The following is a 26,684-nucleotide window of genomic DNA, read 5'->3' as shown; positions in this document are numbered from 1 at the left end:
TGAGACGTGCTGTGTATTGTGCTGGGAGATTTTGTAAAAGGATGTTTAGCGACAAAAGAATTGTCGCGCGATTGGGATCGATATGGCACCCGGGCGTTGGTGAAGGGTCCCGTGTGAGTAAAAATGGCACGCGTGTGAGGAAAAAGTGTGCGTCGGCGAGTGGGTGTGTTATAACGTGTGGGAGTGAAACAGAGTGCGAGCGAGAATGCACGTCGGGGTGTACGGAGTGTACGTGCGAGGGTGAGAGTGACACGAGGAGTGAGTTGGTGGTGGAGCGGGTGCGAGAATGCACGCTTGGAATGGTTGAGGGTGTGCGAGGAAGCACACCTGAGTTGGTCATGGCGTGAGTGTGGGAGAGCCCATCTGAGCGCGTTAGTGGGTGGATGCCAGAGTGCACGCCCATGGTGAGTGTTACGGAGGACGTAACGGAGGAGAGGTGTGGACCGAGGTGTGCGCGAGAGGTGTGGTGTGTAACAGGGAGAGCGTTGGTGGAATGTACGGACGGCATTGGAACGCCGGGTTTTGTGAGGGTAAAAGGGGTAGCGTATGCGTGTGAGCATGCAGGTGAAGCATCGACGGTAACCGGGTTAGCAGTTAGGGCGACGGATAGCCGATGCGAGCACTCGGGGCGCGGTGTGCTTTGTTGGATGCGAGGCCCGGCGCGGATCGAAGCTGCGTCGTTTCTCTTCGAAGCGTCGTTGCCGATTCGGGCTTGGCCCCGCCCCGCACGGTCGAGTCCGGGCCTTGGCGGGCGAGGTGACCGGTCCGGTTCAAGGGCGAGTGGGAGGGAGCGGAACGGTGCCCCCTCGTGGGGACGGGGTTCCGACCGGGGGAGATTGAGCCATCGGGCCCGGGACCGCAAGGTGCCGCGCCGAGATGGTGAGTGGAACCTCGGCCCAACCAAACCACCTCCCTTGAACTGAAAGCCGGACGGATTCAACCTGCAGGCGACCAAACCACCCGAATTCATTGCTCGGCTTTACGAACCGAGTTTAATGATGTCATGACGCACCGAGGCTAGGATATAGCGGACTGTGATGATGATGGTAGTGATTTGATACGAAATTTATAATAGTGGGTAGCATTGGCAGTAAATGGAAAATTTTTGAATTGGTTGGAATTTGGACGAGCAAAATTGATAGTGGGACCTCCCCGATGTGGTGGGATGGGCAATCCACCATCCCTCACGGCGAGGGGGGGCAAAGGAGCACTAGATTATGGGGTGTATGGCAGTGAAAACTAGCCCGGGTGGGTTAGGATATTGTGTGTAGGGCCCTAGAAGATGACATTAGGCAACGTTAAGGTTAGTTAGTGACAAGGATACCTGTAGAGGGGACGCAGGTAGATTAGAGTGGATGATAATGACGAGGGAGCGCAATAGTTTAAAGGGACGACTGGGAAGCGCAAGTTTCAGAGGGGAGTAGTTAGATGAGATGATGCTGTGTGAGAACTGGACAGGTGTGTGGAGCAGTGTATGAGTAGTGAGTGTTGTGGATCAGCGCGAATGCGCTTGGGGGAGAGAAGGGTGCAGGCGGCACCAAGTATGAGAGCACAGGTGTGCAAGTACAGGTGTGTGGAATACATGGAGTATTGGAATGAGTGGTGTGGAGAGAGTTGGAGTAAGTGGTACGGAGTGGTGTGCATGGTGCGAAGGTGTGGATGGGGGAAGAGTGGACCCCTTTCACGAGTACCCGGGGCGGGTAGTGTAAGTGTTAGGTAGAGGGTATAGGTAAATTGTGGTTGGATATTGGCATCTGTGGTGCGGGTGGAAGAATGGTATTTGGATGGGTGCATTAGTGTTGTGGAAATGGCTGGGCGTGTAGCCTGTTAGTGTGTGTAGTTGGTTTGGGCAGTCCACCACTGTGAGGATGTCGGCCAGGTGAGGCCGCAGGTGGGCTCTGGGAGCCGGTAGTTGTGGATGGGGCCCGAGGATCCGGAGGACGGACCCGGGTAGCCCAGTGCCAGAGGGCACCGAGTGGGGTGACAGAGCCAGGAGGGGCCTTCCCAAATTAGATAGGTTAGGTAAGGAGCAGGTAAGCTCGGGTGGCAACTACAGTGGTGGAGGTGTGCAGGTGGGTAGACCTGCTGGGAGAGCTACACGTCACAGCCCAGAAATTGTGCAAGGGCACCGGGAGATGAATCGGGGGAGTGAGACCCCAAATTGAGAAGCACCACAGTTTGGTCAATGGGAATTGGTTTTTAGAACCCAGAGTGTAAGTTGGCCAATGGATTGGCAGGGAGAGACCCCGGGTAGTGTAAAGTGTGTTAATGTCATTTAGAGGATAGTTAGGATTGAAGTCTCCTCGCACCATCTACATGCACTCACCTGAGATGACGTACCTCCACACCATGCCATGTTTTGTTATTTTATTGTGCAGATGTTTGGAATGTGAGACGCATCATGACGTGGGTGTGACATTGTGCTTGATGTTCCATCTCTTCCTCCTTATGAGGATTGATGACGAATTGGGTGATGGCAAATTTTGGTTAGAGGGATTGTGGTGACGAATTTGGTATTGGAGAAATATGGGGAGACGAGACATTAGCGACGAATTTGTAAATGTGTAGATTTTGTAAATATGGGGTAAGGGCAAGGGTAGTGTAGGTGACAGGGGGGGTGACGTACGGTAGGGACGAGCTTTCTCATTTCGCTCTCCGTACGCATTTCGCCTTGCATTGCCTTATTGATGTGTACCCTTGTGACCTTACCCCTCGCTCATTTGTCTTGTCCCCCTTTTGTCTCCCACATGACCTGTGCGCCATTGGGCGCCGAGGGGAGCGTGCGTGAGTCGGCCATTGTGCGCCCGGAACTCCCAGAACCAGCTGTCTGCATCGATGCACCACATTATGGACCACATGTCTGTGGCCGAGCCCCACTGATGGACCCCATGGGTTGGGGCATGGCCCCTCTGCTGGAACCGGCCATGAGGGCCCGAAATCTTGCGGGCGGACCTTGGCCAGCAAGATGATGTGAGATTTAGGACCTCCCAATACCTCCCCGCAGCTCTTCCTCACGGTTCAGCAACAACAACAACAACAACAGCAACGGCAGCGGCGTGCACAGGGAGTGCGCGTCCTCACTCCGGCTTGGTTGGTAGGGGGTGTTGGGAGGGCACGAGGCCTTCCCAACGAGCCGCCAGGTGACGTGCCCAGGTTCACCGCATCTCACAGGTGAACCACACTAGTCGGCCCTGTGGGCCATAAATAAATAAAAATGGACACATTGGGTGCATTTCATTTTATGCTCAAATAGGCCGCCAGTAAGAAAATGAAAGGAAATGACAACATCTGGAAGAAAGTAAATAGCCAGCAGAGGGAGCCGAAGAGCAAGAGACCACCTGCAGGGTTAGGGGTTGTTGGTTTATTTTTATTATTGAACATTGACGAACTATGATGACTGGGCACCGATTGGTGCCTGAGGGTGTATTGGTGCGTTTTGGGTGCTTTCATGGTGCATTGATGCAGAGCAGACTGTCTCCCCCCCCAGAAAGAACAATCACAGGTCCTGGGTTAGTCTTGTAAATAAAGTAGCGTCAATTGTAAATAATGCTCCCTAGTGGCTGTATGTTTAGTTTGAGGATGCTTTCCGCGATTCGGTTATCCTGTGGGTGTGTTTCTGTTAGGAGAAGGGTGCAACGTCGCAGGGGGACATATTTACTCATTTGTGAACATCTGTAAAACTGTCGCACTCAGGGTTGAGTTAATAGTAGAGGGAACTACATCTGAGTGCCACACTAAAGTAGGTAAAAATTTATCGGGTCGGGACGCCCCGAGGTAGAGAAGGGTGCAATGTTGGGGATATGGGATTTGCATCCATCCATATCCGCTTGTAAATATTCCCCTATTTCCTCAATACTTCCCAACTATCCCCAATCCCCCATTCCCTCGTCCCATTTTCTGTAAACAACACTCTGTAGACCCGACCTCCCCCTATTTCCCCCATTAAATGTCGTGCCCAGGTTCACCGCATCTCATGTAAGACAACTATAGGACATCTTGCTAGTTATTCTTAGTCTATGTCAGTTAAGGACTCGTTTCCATTAATTCTGACCCTTCGTTGCACCAGAATGTGATTGTATGGCACCGTTAGGAAGTTTAGGACCTCCCAATACCTCCCCGCAGCTCTTCCTCACGGTTCAGCAACAACAACAACAACAACAGCAACGGCAGCGGCGTGCACAGGGAGTGCGCGTCCTCACTCCGGCTTGGTTGGTAGGGGGTGTTGGGAGGGCACGAGGCCTTCCCAACGAGCCGCCATCGAACATGTGCTCGACGGGGTTACCAAATAGGGGCTCCCTGTCAGCTCCTCGTCAAGGGTGGAGCCCGGTAACCCCCGCACCCAATGGAAGCGGCGGACCGGCCCCAGGGGGGCGGAGCCAACCAGCCGAGGGCGTGTCACTCCCCGATGAGCATGCGCAGGAAGAGGGAGGTGACGTCAGATGCACGCTGAGCTTGAAGCAAGAGAGACGTCCCTTCCGAGCGCTGTGACACCTCCCTGCATCTCTTGGACCGTGCTTGATCCTGTCCCCGAGCCAAGGTGCACCTTGTGCTATCAACCTACCTGTCGATTCCTGCCATCAATCCCTGTGTAAGTCTACCTTGTTCCGTTTGTCTGTGGTCTGTCTGGGATAAGATAAGACTGTAATTAAGTGCCTATCTCTTCTGTGTCTTTACCTCACTACCTTGTAATCTACCCCCTTTTCTCCACCACTGTAATTATACCCTCCTCCGGAAGTCTTGAGAACTGTACCCCTTGCGTCGTTTCATCTATCCCAGTCGTTGTGTCCTTTCCATCATTGATTTAGCATAGCGCGATTTGGTCAACGTCTGGGTGGAATCGGGGTCGAGTCGGGGAATAACTGTTCGGTCGCGGCAATACCACCGCTCGGTAAATAACATCGAAACCGCGTCCGTAACAATATTTTCTAATCCCATTACCCCCGAATAAAAACGTTTACTTGCAGGTTACTGTTTCCACCCCTCCTCTCTCTTTCTCCTCTTTTCCTGCTTGTTCATTCCAGTTCTTGATGTGTCCAACTGTGGCCCCACTATCAGTACGTTGTGCTTGTATCCTATAACCTCTAATATGCAAGTGGGGCTTGTTCTTCTTCCCCGTCATCCAGAAAATCAACAAAAGGGTGGGCTTACAAAGCATTTGCATGAAATACAATGGAATATAGTTTCTCTGATGCAAAACGGCTTCTGAATTCAACCTTGCATTCATGAATGGAATGAAGGCTGTTGCTCACAGCATTACACATTCTGTGGCAGAAAGGTTGATGATTTATCAATCATCTCATTTCATCTCGCATCCACTGCCCTCTCAACTAACAGCACCTTGTAAGTCTCAGTAAGCCATATGAGTTTACCAAAAAAAATCATATACCGGCACCATCCACCACCCAAAACTTTACATTCGTTGGAAAGTGTCATTATGCAAATATTCCAGTCATTTAGCATTCATGAGCCTCAATGTATTTATAAAGAGAAATACAACGTGACAAAGCCGAATGTCGCACGTGACAAAGCCGAATGCCTCAACTCTGTGTTTGCCTCAAAATCATTAGTCCCAAACCCATCTCGCTCTGTTCCCACCTTTCCCAGTCGAACCCAACTGCTCCTGGACTCTGTGTCCTTCTCTCCTGACAAGGTGGAGGAGTTTTTGTCTAACCTCGACTCTGATTCTGCAACTGGACCAGACGGCATCAGCCCCACGGGTCCTAAAATCCTGCTCTGCCGCTCTATCTCACCCTCTCTCTGTTCTTTTCACCCTATCTTTTGCTCAAGGTCATCTGCCAGCATCCTGGAAATCAGCAAACATTACCGCTTTACACAAAAAAGGTGCAAAAACAGATCCTTTTAACTACAGACCAATCAGCCTGCTCCCAATTATCAGCAAAGTCATGGAATCCATCATTGCTTCGGATATGAAATCTTTCCTCTTCTCCAATGGCTTGATCTCTGATCATCAATTTGGATTCAGACCAGGTCACTCTACTCTGGACATGCTGCTTCTCCTGTCTCAACAATGGATGGAGGTCCTCAATGCCAAACAGGAAATCAGAGCTGTCTCCCTTGACATATCACGTGCCTTCGATACGGTCTGGCACCCAGCTCTGCTCACCAAACTCTACTCCAATGGTATCCATGGAAATCTCCATGCATGGCTTGCGGACTTCCTCTCTGGTCGTAGTCAACGTGTGGCCCTGAATGGATTTCTCTCATCTCCCCTTCCTGTTCAGGCTGGAGTTCCCCAAGGCAGTGTGCTGGGCCCTGTGCTTTTTCTGGTCTTTATCAATGATCTCTCCGACTCTCTGGAAAATCCTCTCTATCTCTTTGCTGATGACTCCACTCTCTGCCGCTCCATTCCTCTTCCCTCAGATCGGCAGTCTGCAGCCTCCTCACTCTCTGAAGACCTGGACAAAATCACAGACTGGTCAAACAAGTGGAACATGTCTTTCAATCCTGACAAATCTCACACTCTTACGATGTCTCTCCGAAAAGATCGACTGGACAACCCTCCCATCTACTTTCTCAACAATCCTCTCCAAGAAGTTCTGTCGCTCAAGCTTTTGGGTCTCACTATCTGCCATGATCTTTCTTGGGAAAACCACATTTCCAAGCTGGCCTGCAAAGCCAGTCGCCGACTGGGCATCCTCCGTCGTGCGAAGTCCTTCCTAGGCACACCTGAGCTCCTCACCACATACAAGGCTTTCATCCACAGCTCAATGGAATACTGTTCTCCCCTATGGGCTGGTGCTCCTGCCTCACACCTAGCTCGGCTTCACGCTGTTGAAACCAAAGCTTTCAGAATCATTGGAATCTCCCGCGATGAAGCTATCTCTGAGGGCCTTTCACTCACTCACCGCAGGCAGGTAGGTTGTCTTTCTGTCTTCTACCGACTCCTCTCCGGCCTTGCCCCCCCAGCTCCCTCTGTGCTTTGTCCCCCAAATATTCCTACAGGTCGCACAAGATCTGCCAGCAAGCCTCTGATGGTTAAACTGCTGAAATCTCGGCTCTCTGCTCACCTTCACTCCTTCATGCCTCTTTTCTCCCGCCTCTGGAACAAACTCCCACACTCCCTTCAATCCCACTCCTCCCTCCAGGTCTTTAAAACAGCTGTTCACCACCATCTCTTATCTTCCCCCATCCAAAACCTTGATCTTTTCTACCCCCACTAATTCACCCCAGATCCACCTTGTTTGTAATTCCAACTTCTTTCCTGGTAGTCCTGGCAGTGTCCATATGTTTTATGCCTCTCCCACCCCCTTTCCCATGCCTCCCCCCCAAAGCCCTCTCCCTCCCACAGATCTCTCGATGTCTCCATGTCTCTCGGTTCCTGCTCTCAAATGTTGTGTTTGTGTCCTTCCCCCTCTCTCCCCATCTTGTCTACCGCTCCCGATGTTATTTGTTTTATGTGTCGGTTTGTCGGTTATGTGTCGGTTTGTCGGTTTGTCGGTTTGTCTTTCTGTGTGATAAATGTTCGCTCTTTCACGAGCCTCGATCTTGTATACAAAAAACAAACAAAGCCATAAACACTATTCTGGAGTGTGACTGATTTGAAGGCATTTAATCATTGCTGTACTCAGCAATATCTAAATGACTTACAATAAAGCTGAGAAAATAAATAACAAACATGTAATCTTTACCAATAAACTTCAAGCTTTGCAAATATTCTCTGATATATATGTATTTTCTCAAAACGATTAAAGAATTTGTGATTCGTATATTTGTTACCAAGCACTTTAGATGGAGCTGGTGCGAGTCGGGCAATTGCCATAGCAAAAGGGATGGCTAGTGTGGAAAAGCTGTTGCTGTCTTGAAAAAAGGAAAACTCGGGCAACATCAAAAAGAGGCGCATGGCTTCAAAATCTGGTGGTGATGGAGATAGGTTTGGAATGAGGTACTTCTCCAGGCTGGCAGCGACCTGCAAGACAACACATCGTCTTGTGCACTCAACTACTGACTACGCTGCTCTATACCCTCTCATATGAACAATGACACTTTGAATGATGGTACAACATACCTCATGCAGTACATGCTGGGACTTCACCCTGACCAGGAGTCGGCAGGCCTGTCTTAATGCATACATGTCCACTCCAGAGGTGCGTGGACTCGTTCTGTAGTGTTCATCCGTGCTAAGTGGATACAATATATTTTTTATTAAATACACCAACTACCAACACATGCCAGACAATAAAGAATTTCCATTTTTTTTTAAATGAAAATTAAAGTCGTTAATTTATTTCAGGAAATAGTAGACCCAGTGATTTTCTGTTTCAAAAAGGTGCCTTTTCCATTTCCAAAAAACCTAAATTCTGTTTCAGAAAATAAATTCCATTTTGTGCTATCAATGGAAAAAGAAAGCTATTTGTGCACTTGCATTGAATTTTTTTTCTTCACAACTTAAATCTTACAGATAATTGAAATTATTCTAAAATGCCACTTGCTTTGCTTGGTTTCATTAAAGTAATTAGCCACCTGTTCTTCCTCATTAAAGTAATTAGCCACCTGTTCTTCCTCATTATAGTAATCAGTCACCTGTCCTTCCTCATTATAGTAGACACTTGTCCTTCCCATATATGGCTTTGTAGTTTAAGACAAAAACGATTATGAGAAATGCGTATATGAATATATACAAGAAATGTATATATTCCAGGGAGGAATGATTTGTTTGTTTACAAATCAAATTTCTGCTTGATGGCACCACTGAAGTACATGATGGCCACCATTTTCATTGTTGGTGTGAACATTTCTCTCCTATCGAGGAGGTGATTGTACTGTGAGAAGTTCCACTCAACGTCATTGCTCACCACTGGCATCAAAATGGCATCTCTGGTGATGGCTGCCAGATGTGGTCATTGGCATTGTATGGTCATGAACTTCCAGAAAGGAGAAAGTTCATTCAAGCTGGGGATTTGTTGATGGTCTTCAATATTATGGGATAAAGAACCGAACCGTCGAGGTTCAACAATTTTGATGGTTTTGTAAAACAAAAAGGCAGTATGCTGCACGATGCGCTAAAAAAGCATTTTGATGACTGTGGGGGTTTTTATTATTAAATCCATTGATCAATCTTGACTGTAGATAAAGTCACGTCCAAGAGTAATTTTGCAGCCAGTCTAAAAGCCAACATGCTGCACCTCCCACTGTCGGTTCAGGAAAAAATAAGAACCAGAGGTGTTTTTGCTTTTAAAGTAATTTTTTTGATGAGAGTATACTTTGATTATTGGGAGTGTGGTAATTGTATCCTGTGCAGATGAATACACATTAAAAAGCTGGCTGGTGTTAAGTTCATCTGCACAGGAACCTTGCCATACAGTTAATCTGATTGATAAAAATCTTGTGTAATTTGAATAAATTAACTTTTTAAAATAACATATCATGTACAGTCACGTGAAAAAGTAAGTACACCCCATATAAAGTTTTGACGTTTTCAACATATTTCAACATACAGCTATTTGATCTTCATTTCAACAATATTGATAGATAAAGGTGATATAATATAACAAATATCATGAAACATTTACATTTTGTAGTCCATTGTATAATTTAAATAAACATAAATGCAAATTTCGCATGTGGAAAAAGTAAGTACACCCCATGAAATGTTTTTTAAAATCTTTTTAACACATGTGGACATATCATTATTTGATCTTCATTTAAACAGTATCTAAAGATAAAGGTGATCTAATTGAACAAAAAACAATGACAAATTGACTTTGCAATAATTTATTCAACAAAAAATTAAAAGAGATGCCATTTCCCTCTGTGGAAAAAGTAAGTACACCCTTGGCTCTAATAGGTGGTATTGCCCCCTTTGGCAGAAACAACCTCAAGTAGGCGTTTCTTATAACTGTCTACCAGTCTCTGACATCGACTGGGACAAATTTTTGCCCACTCCTCCATGCAGAATTCTTTCAGCTGAGCGATGTTTGAGGGGTTTCTTGCATGCACAGCTCGTTTCAAATCCCCCCACAACATCTCGATGGGATTTAGATCGGGCTTTGACTTGGCCATTCCAGAACCAGAACCCTCCATTTCTTTCTTTTCAGCCATTCCTTGGTGGATTTACTGGTATGTTTAGGGTCATTGTCATGTTGCAAGGTCCACCTTCGGTTGAGCTTCAACTTTCCGACAGATGGCCTCACATTATCCTCAAGCAACCTCTGGTACAATGAAGAATTCATAGTGGATTCTATGATGGTGAGCTGCCCAGGCCCTGATGCAGCAAAGCTGCCCCAAACCATAATATTTCCACCACCATGCTTTACAGTTGGTATCAGGTTCTTGTGGTCAAATGCTGTCTTTGGTTTTCGCCAAACATGTCTTCTGGTACTGTGGCCAAATAGCTCTACCTTTGACTCATCTGTCCAGAGCACATTGTTCCAGAAGTGCTGGTCTTTGCCGAGGTGTTCATTGGCAAACTTTAGTCTTGCCCTGATGTTCTTTCTGGCCAGGAAAGGTTTCCTCCTGGCACACCTCCCATGTAGATGAAATTTGTGCAGCCTCTTTCTAATGGTAGACTCGTGCACTTTGACATCAACAGTGGCAAGAGCTACCTGTAGGTCCCGTGATGACATTCTGGGGTTCTTAGAGACTTCATTCAGCATCTTGCTGTCTGCTCTCGGGCTGAACCTGCTGGGGCGGCCTGGCCTGAACAAGTTGGCAGTTGTTTGGAATCTTCTCCACTTGTAGATGATCTTCCGGACAGTCGAATGATTGATTTCAAATTGTTTGGAGATCTTTTTAAATCCCTTCCCAGACTCATAGGCATCTATAACCTTCTTTCTGAAGGCCTCAGAGAGCTCTTTTGATCTAGGCATGGTGACGTCACACACTTCAACAACAAAGAGCAAACCAAACTAAATGTCTGAGGTTTAAAAATAAGACAGGTTCCTCCAAGATCCTCTCTAACGATGTTCTAATCATTTGCACCTGAGCTGGTGCACCCGATTCTAATTTTATGTATTTTAAGTAGTGATAAATGTAGGGGTGTACTTAATTTTTCCACATGCAAAATTTGCATTTATGTTTATTTAAATTATACAATGGACTACAAAATGCAAATGTTTAATGATATTTTTTATATTATATCACCTTTATCTATCAATATTGTTGAAATGAAGATCAAATAGCTGTATGTTGAAATATGTTGAAAAAGTCAAAACTTTACATGGGTGTACTTACTTTTTCACGTGACTGCATATATATACATACATACATACACAAACATATATACATACATACACACATATATATATATATATATATATATATATATATATTGTTGCGGATATGAGGATTGTGTTTTTTTTATTGTGTTTTTATTGTATAGTAAATTGTTGTAAAATATCGCCTTCCTGCCTCCAGTCTGTTGTATAAAGGTCAAAGGGCGTTCCGGTAGTTAATTCCATAAAGCATACATTGAAGGACACTATAATACCCTTGTTCAGTAGCTTATATCCTTATTATGTGTGTTAGGGTAAGGCTGTGTCTCCCATTAATCTAAATACTCCATTGCACCAAGTGAAATAAGAGTAGATCCCCTTTTCATTTCATTTCAATGGCCAACTGCATTTTGGGCGGTTTTCTTCAACCACCATTGGCCACGAGGCAAGGTTGGGGAAGAAGGGTGGGTCTGGACCTCGTCATCAAGGGCGGAGCCAGAGGGTTGCGCCCACCAATCAGGGCCGAAGGAGCTCACCGATGGGCGTGTCCGGGAGGCCGGCGGCTTGATTTGCCGGCGGCGATATAAAAAGAGCGCGCGCGGAAGCCGTGAGAGAGGTCCATGACAAGAGTTGCGGCGAAGAGATCACCGAGAAGAGAGTTGAGTAAGGGATCCCTGAAGAGAGCAGCTTGAGCCACCGTGGCTGCATCAACAGCAGCTTGAGCCACCGAAACTGCAGCCACAGCAGCTTGGGGCCTGGACGGCAGTTTGGAGCAGGGCCGCGAAGGAACGGCGGCTGCCCAACGCGCCGGTCGTGCTGCAGGACCCGTTGGACCTCCCTCTCCCTCCAGCCATCCACCTCCTGCCATTCCTATCATCATCCCCCGTGTAAGTGTGTTCGTAGTCTGTCTTTTGTCTTGTCCCTGGGAATAAGTTAAGCCTGTTAGATAAGCTAGTATTTTCAGTCTCTAAAATCTTCTGTATATTATTTTCTTATCTTTCCTTCTCCTTGGTTATTTTGAGCCTGTAAATAATAGGAATAAATTTAGTAGTATTGCCAACCTTTTCGTCTTCTTCTTCTTCACTTCCGTGTCGCCTTAGTCTTTTCCCTATTGAATATCTGTGGCGCGATCTGGCCAACGTTCGGGAATCGGGGTAACTGTACGACCGCGGGGCCATCCGCTCGGCAAACATAACATCTTATCCGCGGGCCGTAACAATATATATATATATATATAACAATTTGTTTGTGTGTTACCTATAGACTCCTAAACGGAGAGACTCACATACTTGATATTTGGCATAGACATGGCCATTGAGCCTGGGAAGGACATGGCCTACCTAAAAATATTTGACGAGATCCATATTTTTTATTCATATTTACCTCTTGTGTGCAAGAGACGAGATGGAAGGGAAGTGGTGTGAGAATGGTGAAGGGTAGGCAGGGACAGAAATACAAGTTTGTGTGGCAAGGGTGCCTGGAGGGCGTGAATGGTGCTGGTGTCCTGTTTTCTGAGGAGTTTGTAGACAGTGTGGTGAGTGTGACTAGAGTGAGTGATAGGTTGATGATGGTGAAAATGATGATTGGAAAGCTCTTGGTGAACGTCATCTCGGGATATGCTCTGCAGGTTGGTCGAAGCGATGAAGAGAAGGACAAGTTCTGGTGTGCGATAGAGAAGCTGATGGAAAACGTGAAAGATGAGGAAGTTGTTGTGGTGGGAGGAGACCTAAATGGACATGTGGGGAAGGAGTATGGATGGTTTTGAGGGAGTTCATGGGGGTTACGGATATGGTGTGAGAAATGGAGAAGGTGAAAGGATTTTGGAGTTTGCTGATGGAGCTGATTTGTTGATTTGTAATACTCAGTTCCAGAAAGAGGATAATAAGCTTGTTACATACACGCCAGGTGGGTCGACGACAACCGTTGACTACCTGATGGTGCGTAGGCGAGATAGGGGGCACCTCCGGGCCCCGAGATCCCGGGGGAGGAGGCTGTTTCACAGCACCACTTGGTTGTCTGCGACATAAAGGTGAAAGGTGCAAGGAGAGCTCGGCGGGTGAAGTACCAACCGAGAATGAAGGTGTGGAGGTTGAAAGAGGTGACAGTGAGGGAGGCATTAAGAGAGAGGCTGAGTAGGGTAGAGGATGATGTGGTTGAGCTTGAAAGTGGTTGGATGTCAATGAAAGCTAGTCTGTTGGGAGCCATTGGTGAGGTATGTGGATGGACAAAAGGACCACCGAGGCACTCGGAAACATGGTGGTGGGATGATGAAGTTGGAAAGAGCACTGACGAGAAGAGGAAGAAGTTCAAGGAGTGGCAGAAGGCGAAGGGTACGGGAGAAGAAACAGCAGAGCATGAAAGTTATAAGGCAGCCAGGAAGGCTGCAAAGAAAGAGGTAGCAAAGGCGCAGGAGCCATGTAGGAAAATGTTCGGAGAACGCTTGGATTCGGAAGAGGGGCAGAAAGCAGTATTCAGGATTGCAAAGCAGAAAGCGAAAAAGAGGTGTGATGTGATGGGGGTGAGTTGCTTGAAGGATGAAGTGGGACAAATCGTTGTCGACCCAGATGGAATTAAAGGAAGATGGAAAATATATATGGAAATGCTGTTGAATACAGAGAATGAATGGGATGGCAACATAGAGAGTAACCCAGTTTTAGGACCGGCAGAGAAGATAACTGAGAAGGAAGTTGAGGAAGCGATAAAAGCAATGAAGAGTGGAAAAGCGGGAGGGCCGACGGGAGTTGTGGGAGATATGTTGAAGGCAGCAGGAAGTTGGGGTGTGAAAAGAATGACAGAGATCTGTAATCTGGTGGTGAAAGAAGGCCGCATTCCAGTGGTTTGGGAACTGAGTACCCTCGTCCCTCTATACAAGGGGAAAGGTGACCCTCTGGAGTGTGGGTCGTACCGACTGATAAAGGTATTGAAGCATGGAATGAAGGTATTGGAAAGGGTGTTGGAGAGGAGGATATGGAAGAAAGTGAAGATCGACGAAATGCAGTTTGGATTTATGCCAGGAAGAGGAACGACAGACGCGCTTTTCATTGTGAGGCAGTTGCAGGACAAGTACATGGAGAAGAGGAAGAAGTTGTTTCTTGGGTTTGTTGATCTGGAGAAAGCATTCGATAGGGTTCCACGCAAAGTATTGACATGGGCATTGAGGAGGTTAGGAGTGGAGGAATGGTTGATCAGAGTAGTGATGGCAATGTACAAAAGAGCGTGCACAGCTTTAAGGACGAAGGACGGGAACAGTGGTGAGTTTGAGGTGAAGGTGGGAGTGCATCGGGGTCGGTACTAAATCCACTACTATTTGTAGTTGTGATGGAGGTGCTGGCTCAGAACATAAAGGAGGGTTTACCGTGGGAGGTGTTGTATGCAGACGATCTAGTGTTGATTGCGGAAAGTATGGATGGACTGAAGGAAAAGATGAACAAGTGGAAGGAATGTATGGAGACAAAAGGTCTGAAGGTGAATATCGGAAAGACGAAGGTGATGGCAAGTGGTAAAGCATGTGGTGAGGTGGAAAGAACTGGGAAGTGGCCGTGTGCTGTGTGTAGGAAGGGTGTCGGAGTGAACTCCATTCAATGTGCAATGTGCGCTGAGTGGGTTCATCAAAAATGTAGTGGTCTGAGAGGGTCATTAACCAGTGTGGCAGTTACATTCAAATGTAAGGTGTGCACAGAGGGAGCTGCAGATGGAGGAAATGTTGAGTTGGATCTTGGAGACGGCGTGAAGCTGGAAGGTGTGAAAACATTTTGCTAACTCGGAGACATGCTGAATGGAGAAGGTGGATCAGACTCGGCAACGGTTGCTGGAGTGAGATGTGCATGGAAGAAGTTTTGGGAACTGAGTGGCATGCTGATGATGAGGGGAGTGTCATTGAATCTGAAGGGAAAGGTGTATGCTGCATGTGTGAGAAGTGTTATGATTTATGGGAGCGAGACATGGGTAATGAACGTAGAGCAGCAACGAAGGTTGGAAAGGGTGGAAATGCGAATGGTTCGACGGATGTGTGGAGTATCGTTGAGAGAGAGGAAGACAAATGATGAATTGCGAAAGATGATGGGAATAGAGCCTGTGATTGATGCTGTGAAGAGGAACAGGTTGAGATGGTTTGGTCATGTGTTGAGGAAGGATGAAAGTGACTGGTTGAGAAGTGATGGAAATGAATGTAGAAGGAAGTAGAGGACGGGGAAGACCGAGAAAGACTTGGCTAAAGATGGTCGAAGAAGAAATGCGGGCAAGGGGGTTAACAAGGAGAGATGCAGAAAATAGGGCAAAATGGAGAAGATCGTCATGGGGACCGCAAGGCTAACCCCCGCTCTAGTAGGGAAAATTGTCTTTAAAATGCATGTTGTTGTTGTTGTATTTACCTCAGCGCATTTCAGCGAAGAACATTATACACGGAATCTCAGCCTGTGCCAGAGCAGCTCGCTGATTCACTCAGAGCGATCACGTGATGTTCCATCCTCGCCGCCAGACCACTGAACTGAAAATATATAGAATGACCATTGCCATTCACACCACACAGGTGGAGATGCAGCTACCGGCGCCATCTTGGTTACACTCGATGCTGGGCGATGGTGATTTCCGTCATGCGTTTGCACGTAATTCAGAGCGAAAAGCAATTGCGTTTTTTCACCTTTTGTGCGATCGTGTTTTTGTGTCGATTTTGTGCGATATGAATTGAACGTCTTTGAAACAACTGTGAAACGTCTTTGCACAACTAGTCTGGGATCCGAGACCTCAAAATTTGATTTTGAAGTGACACCCCTGCTATAAAATGTTTGACCCCTAGATCATGTCTGTGGGGGTGTTAGCCACCAGAAAAGTGACATTAGCAAGGTAGTTTGGATTGCGCGAATTCTGTAGGGACGTTTTTTAACTTGGGGCGTCAACTGTAAAAAAGCAAGAAATTTAGGGGTAGGGGAAATTCAATTGACCATATATCCCATTATACAGGGGTGAGTGCAACAAATTACCACTCATTCTTTTTGTTATAAAGTTGGCTTTTATATGAAACATGATTCAACGTGATTGGACCATCCATGAGGTCAGCAGAGGTCAAAAGGTCACGGAAAGTGGGTTAAGCTAAAAGTTTAGCTCCTTTAGTAAATAAAATCACATTTTTCCTACTTCAAGCTCAATATAGCCAAACTTTTACACCCAAAATATGTTGTTTGTACCCCTCTGATGTTTTTGGGAAAGAAATGCCCCGACTGAACTTAACTTACTGGCATGTATGTCACTTTAGATTTGCATAACTTTAAAGAAAATCACCAAAATCGGGCATTCACACTATATATTTGCACGGTACTCTTCAACATGTTTTAAAACGACAAGTCATACCACATACTGTCTGGAAAAGTGTCATTACCTCTATTTACTCATCATCATCACCGTCATCAGTCAGAAGCCGTCCACATTTTTCTCTGTCGCCATTGCAGGCACATGCAATGATGCATGGTACTCCAGCTTTCGCACAAGGGCAATTCCTCAGGCAGTTCGGTTTCTTCTTACATTTGCAGAACTTCAACTTCGCAGCAGAAGGCTTTGATGGCTTGCTCTTCATGACAGGAATTAACCTGTCACCATCCACACTCCTGCCATACTCTTCAGGTGGAAGAAGCACTGGATTGCTGAGTGAAGCTTGCTTGTATAAGCTGATCTGACAAAGGCTCCTGAGAACGTGGAAGTGAAAAGCATCTTCTGTTGGAGGAAGGGAGCGCAGATCTAGTTTGCTAGATGCAAACAAGTGGGCGCGGAGCTTATCCAGGGATGAATACCCTGGCTTGCCGTAGAGATCACAAAAGAAGCTTCGTGCTTCAGTTATCACCTGATCATGTGCAGAAGGTCCGGATTCATGTCGGATGAAATTGGACAACGCTGGCTGTTTGTGAACATGCTGGAGTGCGACTTTCACTGCTCTCTTCTTACCCCGTTTGAAAGGATAGCTCACCGAATCACAACCTGACAGAATGTAGGAGATGAGCAGTGTGTCTGTGAGTGCCAATACGTCCTTTCCAACTGCTTTGGCCAACTCATTCACCAAGTCATGGATGGGGAGGAACAGATCATCCTTTTCCACCCATAACTCAACAACGTTTGTCAACCGAGGGAAATGATACATTGACAAGACGATGATATCTGTATCTGTAGCCTGAATGACAACTACGCTGTTGTCACAGCTAGCAATGTGAGCAAAGATTCTGGTGTCCGCCTCCTCGTGGTTAGGGCAGTACAGCTCATCAACATTGGTATGTTCCGTCTGCGTCACACGAGTTGCCTGGGCGTTGACCCCAAGGACCAGGCAGAAGCCATCAGGCCAGGATGCCTCCTGGGACCAACGTGAAGCAAGATACGACAGCAGATTGGTCTTGTGACAAGGGTTTGACAGGAATGTGTTCCAATCAGGGATTTTCATGATGTCCGTTGGAACAAACTCTGGCAAGTTGGTATTTGACTCCCGTCTCTGGCGTTCATCCCCTTTTAGACTCTTTAACCCAAAATCATATTGATCGCCCACGAAATGCACTTCAGTGCAATGTCTGGGTTTCATGTTCAAGAGTTTGTTCCTGTACCTTTCCTGAAGTTGGTCAAATGTACTCGAACCAAGTGTGTTGAACCGCTGGATGAATGCCATTGCATCGACTACATAAACTGCATCAGATGCAGAAGGAGGCAACTCTTTTAACGGTTCCCATGACTCGGCAACCTCTGCCTGTAGAGTGGATAGATAGTTGGATTTGCAACCTTTCCGCATGGAAAATCCATTCTTCTCTGGCTCAAACAACGAGGGAGGGTACTCAAGCCATTCGTAACTAAATGCCTCAGTCCGTGCCTCATCACTCAGGTCCTGTGCGAAACAAAGTTGCCCTTGTCACTGCACTCTCCTCTCTGATGACTTCTTTCACAGTGTCCATCTTTTTCTTACTTTTCTTCAGATGCGTGGCGAATGTTTCTATCTTTGGTTGGACAATCTTGTCTGCATTCGTCGTCGTGGCAGCATCCATTGCCTCCAAGCCTAGACGTTTGGCATCTACCAGGGTAGTTGCTGCAAGAATCTGACCTGTGGATATGTTCATTAGTTTATCTGTCGCAAGTGAAGGATCGAATGGGTTTTGCATCTTCTCTTCCACGGTCCGTTTGATCTGCAACACGGCTTCCATGTCGTCTTTCCTCAGCTTCTCGTGGTGGTCAGATTGCGGCGAGGCCATGTGTGCCATCTGTTTTACACTTTCAGAGACAGAGGTCATGAACGGTAGAGCCTTGATGTACTTTTCTCGTGCTGATTCAGACTGTGTTATACCCTTAAAGAGGCTTGTTTTGCCTTCCCTATTGTAGGTCTGTTCAAGGGCAAGGTCTGTCCACACACCATTAAAGTCTCCTGCAGTCTGGTGAACTGTGAATTTGCCAGCTGCAAACTCCTCGTGCACTTCTGGTGCTGTTTCTGGAAGCTTTTGCATCTCACTGAGATAGATCGGAAGGCAGGACATGTACTTACTATGGCCGGAAGCAATGGTATAGGGTAGCATATTCTGTACCTCTTGTAAGTGCTGTTGCCACAGCCCAGCTCTCAGCATGGATGTAACGCCTTAGGATAAGCACCATGTCTATGTACATGCTCCAAAGATGGGCTGTCACTCCTAATCCCTTCTCAAAATCTCCCCAGAGCGACTCCAGTGACTCTAGGCATTTCATGACTTCCTTCATGAGTGCAGCAAATTCGTCCTTCTTTCCTGTCAAAGGCATTTCTAAGACTTTCAGGCAGAGACGAAAGCAAAGAAAGTGTCTCCTCATTCTTCTCGAACAACCGCCATTTCTCAAATGCCTCCCACTTCAGCATGAACAATGCCTCACTCAACCATGAATGATAACGGACCATCTTATAATCATCTTTTCCTGCCATGACTTTATTGGCTGTACCTCGACCACAGATATCACTAGAAACCAGAATGTCCTCTATGCCACTCTCCATTATGAAAAATCCAAAAGCTCCCAAGGAGTTCTGGGCAATATGGAATCCTCCAAGTCGAACAATAACATCTTTGTACTTTTCCAATTCCTTCCTAAACAACCCCTTTACTATGTCATATATCGCCTGGTCACAAGTCACCATCGTCTTAGCCTGACCCATCTTAAGACTCAAGGAGACAAAGTAGTCCAATGAGGTCTGGACTACATCTGCGTTGGTTGGGTTTTGTGGAAGCAATGGTCCATAACCAATCTTTGTTTTCTCTGTATGTTGCCCAGAACTGTATTCAAAGAAGCTGCTCCATGTCAGGCTACCAGTGTCCTTGTCGTTTTCACCCGTCATCAACTGTGTTGGATACATCCTCAGTAGGAACCAAACGATGTTCTTGTCAGCTAGAAAGCAGGCTTCCCCCTTGTCATCATGAGGAAGTTCAATATCACGTAATGACCTAGTCTGTCTTCTGTCCTTCAGTGTCAGTTTACTACTTACTGGAACGAATTTGTCTGGTTCACTGATAGTCAGTTTCCTGGTTTTCTTAAGGGGCACTGCCCCCACTACCTCCCCACTTCTTTCTCCCTCAAATGTGTACTGATAAATTATATTTGTTGTAGCATCAAAACTACCACCATCTTGTGTCTCTGAATGGAAGTTTAAGGCTGAAGATCGATGGTAATCATAAAGATCAGCAAGAGTGAAGCAAGTTGCTGAAACAAATGTAGCATAATAATCCCTAGCACCACACAAAAGATGAAAAGCATCAACCACCACAGTAAACCATCACTATTACGATCAATATAGGCCAGAAACAGTAGAGGGATGCAAGGAACATATTGTGACATATACATATGTGAATTATTTGATAAAGGAGCTAAATTTTCAGCTTAACCCACTTTCCGTGACCTTTTGACCTCTGCTGACCTCATGGATGGTCGAATCACGTTGAATCATGTTTCATATAAAAGCCACATTTATAACAAAAAGAATGAGTGGTAATTTGATGCACTCACCCCTGTATTATGGGATATATGGTCAATTGAATTTCCCCTACCCCTAAATTTCTTGCTTTTTTACAGTTGATGCCCCAAGTTAAAAAACGTCCTTACAGAATTCGCGCAATCCAAACTACCTTGCTAAAGTCACTTTTCTGGTGGATAACACCCCCACAGACATGATCTAGGGGTCAAACATTTTATAGCAGGGGTGTCACTTCAAAATCACTTTTTTACACATTTCCAGGCCTCAGATCCCAGACTAAACCCTTCCGTAACCGATTGGAGCAGTTTATTGCCGCACAAAATGGCATTTTAAGTTGTCTGGCTTTTAAAATCTGGGACACGTTAAAAACAAACGAGATCTGCGAAGCGAGTCGGTCGAGTCGTGCTAATCAAGATGGCAACACGGCGGCTACACTTTTCACGGAGTATGAGCGTTCTATATATTTTCAATTCAGTGCGCCAGACTCGCTCACGTACTTGATTTTTGGCATAGACATGGCCATTGGGCCTGGGAAGGACATGACCGACCTAAAAATGACCTCCGATTACGAGATCCATGTTTTTTATTCATATTTAACTTAGCGCATTTCAGCGAGGAACATTATACACTGAATCTCAGCCTGTGCTGCAACGTCATTGTTGACTGGCCCTCCCCTTCCCCCTCCCCTCCTCCTCCCCCCTTCCCTTCTCCTCCCCTCCCCCCCATTCCTCTCCCCCTTCCCCCTCCCCCCGTTCCCCTCCCCTCCCCCACCCGGCGACGCCGGGTACTTCTGCTAGTCAATTATATACAGAGGAGGTGAATAAGAAGGCATTGGGAGCTTTTGATGATAAGAGGTTTATTTTGGAAAATGGAATTGATAGTGTCTCTTCTGGGTACAAGTGTTAAGATAAATATACAAGTGATAAGATAAATACATAAGTATAAGTGATAAGATAAATATATAAGTATAAGTGATAAGCTAAATATATAAGTGATAAGATAAAAAGGGGGGTTCGGGATATTAACGGGCTACCGCCACCATTTTTACGAGTACTGTATATAAATGATAGAACCAAGCATTAACCAAACTAAAGAGTGGAGGTATATACAGCCTTGGTATATAAATGGAAAACATCATGAATGTGAGAAATATCAATTAAGTATTATTGAAGACATAACAGGCATAAGAGTAGATAAAACAAATAAGCGAATAAATTTAAATACAAATTAAAACTGCGGGCAGTGATGATCCGAGGACCATGCCGCTCCATCCTGATTGGACGAGCACACGCCAGAGTCGTTGACAACTGCAGCCCGGATCCGATTGTTCAAAGTTTGAACTGAATCGATCGAAAAATGAAGGCAGGGATCCATTTTTAAGGTTTTAATAAAATCCAATATGGCTGCCAGGTCACATGACCTATGATGTCATATTTATGATATGTATACAATCACATGGCGTACTATAAGTGGTCAAAGTTTCAACTCAATCGATCAAAAAATGAAGGCAGGGATGCATTTTAAAGGTCAGCATTAAATACAACATGGCCGCCGTGTCACATGACCTATGACGTCATAGTTATGATATACATCCAATCAACTGCCACACTATAAGTGGTCAAAGTTTCATCTCAATCGATCGAAAAATAGACAGAAATGCATTTTGAAGGTTTTCAAGAAATCCAACATGGCCACTGTGTCACATGATCTATGACGTCATAGTTATGATATGCATCCAATCAAGTGCCATGCTATAAGTGGTCAAAGTTTCAACTCAATCGATCGAAAAATGAAGACAAGGATGCATTTTAAAGGTTTTCAAAAAATCCAATATGTCCGCCATGTCACCTGACCTATGACGTCATAATTAGGATGTGCATCCAATCAAGTGACATACTATAATTGGTCAAGGTATCAAGTTCAACTGACCAACGGTTTGGCCTGTAGGTCGATACAAAGTTCATGGCATCACAATATTAATTAAATTTTTAAAAATGCAGTCAGCACTTTTTTAATTGGCGCACCGTCGACTAATTAAGCAAAAAATTAAAAATCGGAGAAAGAGCGTTCTTCGCCTTGGGGTGTAGTATATGTGTGCCAAGTTTCAACTCAATAAGTCGAAAAATGAAGGAGGAGATAGATTTTTAAGATTTTCACTAAATCCAAAATGGCCGCCACATAACGTGACCTATGACGTCATACTTAGGATATGCATCAAGTCATATGGTATCCCATACATGGTCAAAGTTTCAAATTCCTACGATGAAAGGTGTGACCTGTAGGTCGCCAACAAATTTTCATGGAATCAGAATAATAAATAATAATAATCCGAGCGATTTCAAAAGGGTACCTAAGGTCCCCTAATAAGTTAAAATCTCTAAGAGGCAACATCCTTGAGTGGATTGAAAACTTTAATGGTTGCCAGGAGATTCAGGGGAAAATAATTTACTACAATCTCAAAATGGTATGTGGCTCTGGAGGAGCTCAAACAAGAACATTAAGAGAAGTTTATCATTTTATATCGGCTCAACGGCGATACCTGAACCGAGAGTTAAATTCTAATATAACATTTGTAAATATTCTAGATGGTGATTGTTCTTCTAAGAGAATTAAGTTATTACCTAAAAATGAAGCACAAATATTTGTTGGGTCTCTGCATGAGTATAATGAAAAATGGGGGGAGTAAATAAGTTAAATGCAGGGAGAAAAAGGGTGTAATTTTTCCAAGCCTGGCATCCCTGGCATTTCAAGCCATGGGCAAGGTTTAGGGAAAGTGGGCGGGGGCTTAGTAAAAAGTGGGCGGGGCTTAGGAGGGAGAAAAGGGGTGTAATTTTTCAAGATAGGTGGTTTGAGCCAATAAGTTTCCATACTTTTCCCCATTGGCTTCAATGTTAAATTTGAGGTGAGCTAGAACCTATGAGTAGAAGTTAGGTCGATTGAGGATTTAATATTTGGAAAGGTTGTCCCAAAAGAGGGTGAAATCTGGTTGAAAATCCAGGGAGTTATTAAGTTTTTTTTAGCTCTTTCCCCATTGACTTCAATTTTAAATTCTATGTGTTTTAGTACAGACTTGGCATTTAATATGGAATTTTTTTTTTGTGGGGGTGAACTTACTTTTCAAGATGACAGAACCAAAAGTTCATTGGAATTATGTTGAAATTATTCTAGATTTTGTTAATGTGACCTTTAAAAGAAACAAAAACCACATTTGACATTTCGAAGCAAAAATAAATAGATCCTTGAAAGTGATGTGAACTGATATCGAACTCAATTCACGGACAGTACTGGGTTAAACTTCTGTACGTTTTCCAGAAGTATCTCTTTATTTTGCACATTAGCCAAAAAAATTTTCAACAAAAACAAAAGCTAAATTATGACTGGGATTACGGACAGTAAAATTACAGATCAGTACTTCGTGTAACCCCCACGAGCAGTCAGGAGAGCACGTACACGTCGAGGCATGCTGTTCACGAGATTTGCCAAGGTTTGGACAGGAATCGCATGCCATGCAGTGACAATAGTCTGCTGCAATTCACGCACAGAGGTAGGCTGCTGGTCCAAGTTGTCGATTTGACGCGTTAATTCTGCCCACAAGTTCTCTATCGGATTCATATCCGGGGACATGGCACTCCATATGCTCTACACCACGGTCAGCAGGAAAGTGTTGGATCATGCGAGCACGATGAGGCCGTGCATTGTCATCTTGGAAGACAAAGTTTCCTCGAAAGGCTGCACGAGAAAATGGAAGCAATGTTTCTTCCAGAATGACCCTGTACTTGAACTGGTTCAGGTTTACATTCAGAACAACCAGGTCAGTTTTGCCCCCTGCATGAAAAGCAGCCCAAACGGTCACCCCACCACCTCCAGCTTGGACTCATGGCACTATACAATCTTCGTTGTGGGCTTCATGCACTTGTCTGCACACTCGGACGCGGCCATCTTGACGATAGACCAGAAATCTAGACTCGTCACTGAAGGTCACGTGATTCCAGTGTCCTGGCTGCCATTGACGGTGCTCTCTGGCCCACTGCAATCGGCGCTGGCTGTGTTGTCTGGTCAGGCGTGGCTTTCTCAGGGGACGCCTGGCACGATAGCCTGCTTGAACCAGTCGTTGGTTGACTAGCCTTCTGGATACAGGCACATTTGTCAGTTGCTGCCACTCAGCCCTAAGCCGATTAGCTGACTTGGTACGGCCATTGCAGACTAACCGGTGCAGCTGGCGATCATCTCTCCTTGTGGTTCTGCGTGGACGTCCTGGCCTCGGTATTGGAGTAGGGACACCCCTCTGAGCATTTCGTTTCAGGATCATTGACACCTGACCTTGAGTGATGCCATACTGCCGAGCAATAGCACGCCGTTTCATGCCAGAATTTCGTAAAGCCACCACTCCATGACAAACAGCATTGTCAAGTTGATGGACCATCTCCAGAGGAAGCGGCAATAACTTTTGTAGACGTGCAGCAGTTGTTTTCCACTAATACAGAACGCAACAACCCTTATATACCCGATTGTGAAGCCAATCGTCAAATGTACCTGTCCTTACATTTTGTCATGCCACCTGTGATATAATCCTGTTATTGACTTCTTGCTGCGAAAGACAATCAGTGACATGGTTCTTTCAACAAAGACATCACCGAAGGGTAAAAGAAACTCACCAGATTGATATACTGAGTTCAGAAAGTAAACCCAAATCAAGAAGAAAAAAAAATTCCATATTAAATGCCAAGTCTGTAGTTGGTAAATTAGCTTCGTAAAAAGTGGACGCAATTTAATGAGAGAAAAGGGGGTGTAATTTTATGAGAGGGAGGTGTGAGTCAATAAGTTTCCATAATTTTCCCCATTGACTTCAATGTTAAATTGAATGTGCCCCAGAACTCAAGCCAAGCTAAGTTGATGGGAAAAACTCAATAAAGGCCATCTCCAGGTCATCCAGGTATGGAGTTTAATCCAGTTTAATCCCACCCGCGGAAAGGTTTTTGTGCTAAAACAAATATGGCGGCCAAACCACGTGACCGATGACGTCATAATTATTATTAAAAATTACACAGGTGGAGTTGCACGAGAAGGGGCGCAATTTTTTTGGGTGAAAATTTCCTGTCAATCGGACCAACAGTTGCAGAGAAAGTCATATTTATTCTGTGCGGACAAACACACAAACAGACTCAAATGCAATACCCCCTCCTCAGGCGAGAGTAAAAAAAGGGGTGCAATTTAATGAGAAAAAGGGGTGTAATTTTAGGAGAGAGGGGTGTGTGAGTCAATAAGTTTCCTTAATTTTCCCCATTGACTTAAATGTTAAATTGAATGTGCCTCAGAACCCCCCTTCCCCCCTTACTGATGCTGCTAAAAAAAATACACCACCCCAACGCATAATCAGGAGTTTAAACTACATCTACAAACAAATATGAAAACTATTTTCATATCACAATGTTAAATATAGAATATATAGAAGATAATGTTTTTTGAAAATGAGCCCTATCTTCCAATGGTAAAAAAATCCTTCAGAAAATTCCTGGATCCAGAATAATATCCTGAGCTTCACCAAAAACTAATCAATTCTTCCTTATCCCAAGGGCAATCATCCCACCAACTTTCATCCAAAATCCGTTCAGAACTTTTCCAGATATCTTGTTCACAAACACACGAACGAACGAACGAACGAACAAACCAAACAAACCAAACAAACAAACCAAAACAAACCAAAACAAACAAACAAAACAAAACAAACAAACCAAACAAACCAAAACAAACACAACAAACAAAACAAAACAAACAAACAAAACAACCAAACAAACGAACCAAACAAACAAACACACAAAACAAACAAAACCAACAAACACAAACAAACAAACAAACAAACAAACACACACACACACACACACACACACACACACACACACACACACACACACACACACACACACACACACACACACACACACACACACACACACACACACACACACACACACACACACACACACACACACACACACACACACACACACACACACACACACACCCCCACTATTCGCGGGGGATAGGTTCCTGGAAAATCAGCTCATAGCGAAACCAGCGAATAGCGGGGCATTGTTTCAATGGAAAAAGGGGGGATAGGTTCCCGTTGCGAAAATCCACAAATAGAGAGGACCAAACCGCGAATGGCGTAGTAAAATCCACTGACGGTGAGGCAAATCCAGAGAATGTCGATGATAATCCACGAAGGTCGATGAAAATCCCATGAATGTATACCGCGGCATTGTTTCAATGGGGAAAAGGGGGATACGTTATAGGTTCCTGGCGGCTCCTGATTCAGAGGAAAATTTTTAAAGTTTAAAATGTTTTTGACCACAAATGCACATGATTACAGTTTCATAAAAAATGCTTACAAATTTGAAAAAACGACAAAACCAGGTACCATTTCCAATTTATTAAAGTAATGCACACTTCCCGGTGTGTACCCCGGTTTAGAATAGGTACACCGTATCCCTGCGCATTGTAAGAGGCGACTAAGGGTTGGCGCCAGGAAGGGTATCCGGCCATAAAAAAAAAACATTGCCTCAAAC

At 45.2% G+C, this 26,684-nt stretch overlaps 2 protein-coding genes across 4 annotated transcripts in view; both read right to left on the bottom strand.

The window, feature by feature from the left end:
- The window catches only part of LOC144893281 (uncharacterized), a 1,021,022-nt gene that overhangs the window by 748,908 nt on the left and 245,430 nt on the right, over nt 1-26,684 (bottom strand). The window lies entirely within an intron of this gene.
- The window catches only part of HERC4 (HECT and RLD domain containing E3 ubiquitin protein ligase 4), a 237,876-nt gene that overhangs the window by 80,400 nt on the left and 130,792 nt on the right, over nt 1-26,684 (bottom strand). For all 3 annotated transcript variants that reach the window (XM_078783317.1, XM_078783318.1, XM_078783316.1), the window contains exons 12-13: nt 8,027-8,138; nt 7,738-7,927 (exon numbers count right to left, since the gene is read on the bottom strand). In XM_078783317.1, coding sequence (XP_078639443.1) covers nt 7,738-7,927; nt 8,027-8,138 — 302 coding nt within the window. The remainder of the gene's footprint in view (nt 1-7,737; nt 7,928-8,026; nt 8,139-26,684) is intronic.

The sequence above is a fragment of the Myxine glutinosa genome, chromosome 8 (genome assembly GCF_964187855.1).
Source record: "Myxine glutinosa chromosome 8, kmMyxGlut1.1, whole genome shotgun sequence".
Taxonomy (NCBI): domain Eukaryota; kingdom Metazoa; phylum Chordata; class Myxini; order Myxiniformes; family Myxinidae; genus Myxine; species Myxine glutinosa.
Note: the sequence above shows the minus strand (reverse complement) of the source record. Positions and strands in the feature narration are given on the sequence as shown.